Here is a 6,000-nt window from a genome sequence, read left to right as displayed (position 1 = left end):
AAATACTAAAAATTAGCAGTGCTGATTCTTGCCCTAAATTTTAATACCTTTAAAACTTTTACACAATGTCTGTTTAATCTAGAGTAGAATGTATTTTAAAACTTTATTTTATTTTTTTGATTGTATATTTAAATTATATAAATTAAAAAACACATAATTTATAATATTATATCTGACTGATAACTTTTATTAACTTCTGCAGCTTTTATTGGATATGCTAAGGCAACAAGAATCAGCATAATATTCATTAATTTGCAGGATTAGTTTTGCGGGTTGAAATATAAAACCTTCTTCAGCTGCAGGAGTGCACATGATGAAAGAGAAGTGTATAAATGTCATTAAAGTATTATTCAGTATAGCTGTGTTGTATCAAATTTAGGTACTGCCTTGTACCTCTTACCTGAATATTTAGTTATTACTAAATTTTTGGTTTTGTTAGTTAATAAAATTTATACTCTACAAAATTCAATACAGTTTATAAGTAAATTTTGAAATATTTCTCCCAGAAATTTCATTCTGTTTTCTTTAACCCTTTCGTGGGCCGTGGGAAGATTACTTCCCACCTACATGATACACCTGTGGGAAGCGCAAAACCCATTATAATATATTGGCTTTGGTATTATAACGTTGGGAACTCTAATTCCCACTTCAGTATTGTGCTGCCATCTGTGTTCAATCGATTGAAAACAGAATTGCCACATTTGTTTTGAAAGTTCGAACGCGTCGTGTGAGATCTGTTCCACTGAGACACCTGTTTTGATTTGACATTTGCATTGCTATACAATTCTGCTACAAATGTAAGTAAAACACTATTTTTATTATAATAACGTTCTCTTATTTTGTATATTTCTGCAGTGACTATCTAATATTGAATAATAGATAATGGGTGAAAAGTGAAAATGCTATTGCATCGTGTATAAAAGCCACGTGCAATAGGTATGTTGGAAAAATTGGAATATTTTTGAAAATACATTTGAAAATATCATTCAATTCTACTGAGAAAGAAAAGGATTATTTTGGCATGATTTTTACCGAGGAAATTTTACAGAATATTGTTGATGAAACTCGTATGCAAAGCAGCTAAGAAAAGGAAGAGACATACCACAAAAGACATTATCCTGAACTGGAAAGAAATCACATCAGAAGAATTGAAAGCATGGGAAGGTATGCATATACTCATGGGCATACATCAGTTGTCTGAGCTGAAAAACTACTGGAGCACAGACCTTATTCTCAACGTTCAATCAGTAGCAAGAATAATAATCACAAAGAGGTTCAAAAAATAACTGAGACTTTACATGTAAACAACAACAGCACAAATCCATGTGGGCAACTTGGGCATGATAAACTCTATAAAGTCAGACCAACCCTCTCACAGCTGAATGATTCCATACCTGAAGTCTACGAACCTTCGTCAACATTATGAATAGATGAATGTATGATAGCTTTCAAAGGGAGAACTTCATTGAAGCAGTATATGCCAATGAAGCCTATACAAAGAGGTTACAAGGTGTGGTGTTTAGCAGACTCTAAGACTGGATATATTCAAAAATTTGAAATTTATTGTGGAAAAGAAACTTCTGATAATAAGGATAAAATATGGAGCTTAGGGGAAACAAACTGAACTAACATAAGATGTGAAACAGGCAGGTCATCTTATAGCCTATGATAATTATTTGACATCTTTTAGGCTTGCAAAAAGTCTACTTATAAGTGGTCTGTTTTCTGTGCAGACTGTGTGGCCGCAAAGGAAAGATCTTCCACCAATGCTGAAGGCTAATAACAAATTACAAAGAGGGGAATCAGTGTTCCTAACTAAGGAAGGTGTTGCTGCAATAAAGTGGATGGACAAAAAGGCTGTTACATTGTTGACTGCTGCACACAATTCAGCGATTATTACATCTGTAAATCGTACGCAAAAGGACGGTACTGAAACAGAAGTACCTTGCCCTAAAGCTGTTGCCGTATATAACGATATCATGGGAGGGGTTGATTGCTTCGATCAAAGAAAAGAAAGATACCAAATAGGAGGAAGATCTGTAGAATGGTGGCATCGTATTTTTGATTTTCTTATTGATCTTGGCATCGTAAATAGTTTTATACTGTGGCAAGTAAACAAGAGAAGCAGAAATTTAGACCAGCTTACATTTCGTATAGCATTAGCTCGTCAAATTATAGACGGATATTTCTCAAAAGAGGAAAGGCCGTCCTGCTAGCTTCCAAGCAAAAAGGTGTGCAGTTCCGGATGATATATGCTTAGCCAATGTGGGAAATCATATGCCAAAAATGGTTTCCAACTATAGACGATGTAGGAAATGTAGCACAAAGGCCCAAGAAAAGAGGACCCGCTATATGTGTGCAGTATGTGATGTACCCTTGTGCATTGCAATATGTTTCTCATCTTTTCACGGCAAATAATTGCCTTTAAATTGAATTTTCTCTATGACCATGAAAGGTCCTGTGGGAAGTATACTTCCCATGCCTAGAATTAAAATATACCCTAGAAAAATACCTAGAATAAAAAATATAATTATACTTTTAATAGCAGTTTACCCTTTCATCAAGTTTTTCAGTTATTATGAACTTCATTTAATTATATTAAAATTTGAAATTGGGAAGCCATGATACTGTTGATGTCAAATATTCATAAATATTGTAAATCCAAAGTGTAATTGAAATGTCTTAAAAACATCTCTATCATTAGGTAGTCATATCATTTATGTATGTTATGGCTACTTTGGGCTGCAGTGGTAACTTATTCTTCTTCAAATTATTTTATTAAAAAATATTAAGAAAGATATTTAATTTTTTACCCAAATTAGAAATTGCACTTAGCATTAATGGAAAATTTCAATAAATGCTTGTGTTTCTTACTGAACTTTTTAGAATGAGTAACCTCTTTTTTTTTTTTTTTTTTTTTACCTTTGATATAGATGAATATGACACAGAAACTTTGGAGTCGCCAGTATAAATGTAAAGTTGAATTTGATACTAGAATTGGATATGGTAATGTCACCACTGCTTTGGTTATAGGTTTAGTGCCATTGTGTTTCTACTTAATTGCAAAACGTGTAGCCATCACTGAAGATGTCAAGCTAGTTCGTCGTAAGTATATTTTTATAAGCAACTTTAAGTATTATTTAATAAAGTGAATTAAAATTTTATCTTTTTTGATAATATTGATAAGAAAAGTGATTTTAAATTTAAGTTATTAACATTGACACTGATGTAAAATATAATTTTCAGTAATTAAATGGGCTTGCTGCATTAGTTTCTGTAATATTTTTTTTTTTTTTTTTTTTTTTTTTGGTGTGTGTAATGAAAATATGAGTTTGTTTCCATTAGAAAATCTCTTTAATTCTGGGTTAACATTTTCATAAAAAAATTCTGATACAAAGACTGTTATAAAATAGAATCAAGAAATTTACATTTGCTTCAAAATTTAATCTGTAATAGATATTTTGATGAAATTTAGTGATGTCATTGGTTGTATGTCTTTGAAATTGTGTTAATGTTTTTGACACAAGAAGAATATTTTATGTGTTGAAAGCTGTGAAAGATATATCAGTTACATGTGGCATGCAGACTGGAATTCCATACAGTAACATTAAAAAAAAAAAAAAAAAAACTGAAATGTTTCAGATTTTAAATTATGTCCAAAGGGCCGTGTTTTTAACATTTCGTGTGTTACATTTATTTATTAAATATCACGTTCTTCGCACTTAAACCATAAAATTCAGTTCAACAACAATATCGCAAAATAATTTTAAAATGAGCATATCTTTAGAATTTCCAATACAGAGACTAACGCTTTGGAGAAAGGAAAAAAAAAAAAAAAAAAAAATTCTCTACAACATTGCCATTGCTTGCTTTGAATTCCTTGAGTTTGTTAATCAAAAATTCGTTTAAGTTTTACAAAATAGGAAATCGATAATAAAACAAATTCAGAATTTCAAATTTGGTCTTCCACATGCCCATATTCGTAGGAGGATTACGTCATTCAAAATTCAATGGCTCTGTGTACCGTTGTTTTATCACAGTGAGAGAAATATCCATTCATATATGCAGATTTTTCATTACTTAATTTCTTTAAATATAGCAGAGGGCGATAATACTTTGTGGCAACAGTTTGTAGTGAATTGACGCAAAATCACAAAACGAAAGCAATAGTCCTTCAGGTACAAAGCCCCTTTGGATTAAAAAGTGGCTCTAATAGGTTAAAAAGTGCACTTGCACTGAAATTTATATGCAATTCTATGCTATTCTAATTATAAAAATTGTTTGAAAATTGAAAGTAGGCACATAAATATCAGTCACCTGGAAGAAAGGTTCTGCTAAATTTGTCAGCAGATGACAGTACTGAATACTTTGAAAACTAGCTCTTACTAATAAATGAACATAGTAAATTGAGACTGCAGATAATTTTGGTATTTTGCATGGAAGTATTCACATTTCATGCAAAATCGCATTTTTGCTGCGTAGAGTTTGTTCTTGTAAGTGTCTCATTTATTAACAAAGCAATATAAACAGAAGCAGCTCTCATATTTTTTAATCATTTTCATAGAGAGAAAATGAATTTTTGAACTATATCGTACTAGAGATGATAGTTGGGCTTGTCTTTTCTCTTTAGAATTAAATTTGTTTGAGCAATAAAATAGATTCCTGTTCTCCATGCCAGAAACAGTTCCAATTGGCTGCCTCTGTTGGAAATTTGCTGATCATATTGTGTATAAATTATCCCTCAAAGCATTACAGTTAATCTGGTAGCATACTGTAAAATCTTGAAAAGGATAATTAAAGACTGTGATCTGTAAAAAAGATACTGTGTATCTGCAAGACAATGTAATGTTTTATTTTGCATAACAGCATGAAAATCTCAAATGAAAAGTATGGGAATATCCTCTCTACATCCTTATTATTATGTTATTTCCATGTATTCACGATCATAAAAAAAGACTGTACAAAGTTACAATACCACTGATGGAACAAGTTCAGAAGGTGATGCAAGAATTGTTAGAGCAATTTTTGTTGACAATTCGCCACTCTGTCCCCGAGGAAGAATAAACATGCCATACTATCACAAGTGTTCAAATAAATTTGATATTCAGAAACATGAAAAAGTTAATGACATATAATTCTGAATACTTTTTTAATGCAACAAATTTTTTAATTCCCTATATAAATCTGTGTAAAAAAAATCTGATGTGTACACCACATGACTTCCTTGTACGGAATATTAAATTATACGCATTTTTTCTTGCATTTCATTTAAACTTATTGGATTGAATTAAATCTACTTCGCTGACAGCGCATAAACCACAGTAGAATAAATGCATTCTTTAAAATTAACTCTAGTATTTGTTACCATAGCGACACTCTGGCGCTAGGTTCACTTAACAGTATTAATAATTATATAACAGTTAACTTATATAATAATTATATAACGGAAACTAAGTTAACTGTTATATAATCCAATAATTATATAACAGTTAACTTATATATTTCGTTCATATTATAACTCAGAATGCACAAAATTTATATCATTTAAAGAATTATCTAATTGTTGCCACATGTTCTATTCAAATACTATAATAAAGCTAGAACGATGTATAAAAGAAATTAAGCAAACAAAACAAAAAAGAAACAGTTTTTCACAGACGATTGAGTATTTCTCATTCAATTAATTCAGTTTTCACTTCGCGACAAGGCAAAAATACATAAAAACTCAAAATATCTGTATTAAAAATTACGAAGTAAATCTTAAACGCGTATTTCTTTGAAAAAATTCCAGAAATGATTAAGCATGATTTAAATAATAAATGAAGGTGTTTTCTTTGTTGTTGCAAAGCTAAGTTTCTCTAGATTGGCAACAAATCCGCTATCCTGCTGTTTCAAATGTAAACAAGAGCAATGGCCGCCATCAAAAACATTATTAGGCTTAGCGGCACTTAAACAATTTTAAAATTGTTGATAATTCTAAAAATATTGCATACAAATTTA

At 30.8% G+C, this 6,000-nt stretch overlaps 1 protein-coding gene across 3 annotated transcripts in view; it reads left to right on the top strand.

The window, feature by feature from the left end:
- Positions 1-120: 120 nt before the first annotated feature.
- The window catches only part of LOC146997155 (uncharacterized), a 125,108-nt gene continuing 119,228 nt past the window's right edge, over positions 121-6,000 (top strand). The window contains exon 1 of one of the 3 annotated variants that reach the window (XM_085816832.1): positions 121-3,105. In XM_085816832.1, the coding sequence (XP_085672958.1) occupies positions 2,934-3,105 (172 nt within the window). In that variant the 5' untranslated portion in view covers positions 121-2,933. The remainder of the gene's footprint in view (positions 3,106-6,000) is intronic. The other 2 variants (XM_085816834.1, XM_085816833.1) reach the window with 2 other exon arrangements.

The sequence above is a fragment of the Stegodyphus dumicola genome, chromosome 5 (assembly GCF_044657685.1).
Source record: "Stegodyphus dumicola isolate Sdum_Otavi_A_Nest chromosome 5, ASM4465768v1".
NCBI classification, from domain to species: domain Eukaryota; kingdom Metazoa; phylum Arthropoda; class Arachnida; order Araneae; family Eresidae; genus Stegodyphus; species Stegodyphus dumicola.
The sequence above is the reverse complement of the archived record's forward strand: the minus strand, read 5'-3'. Positions and strand labels throughout refer to the sequence as shown.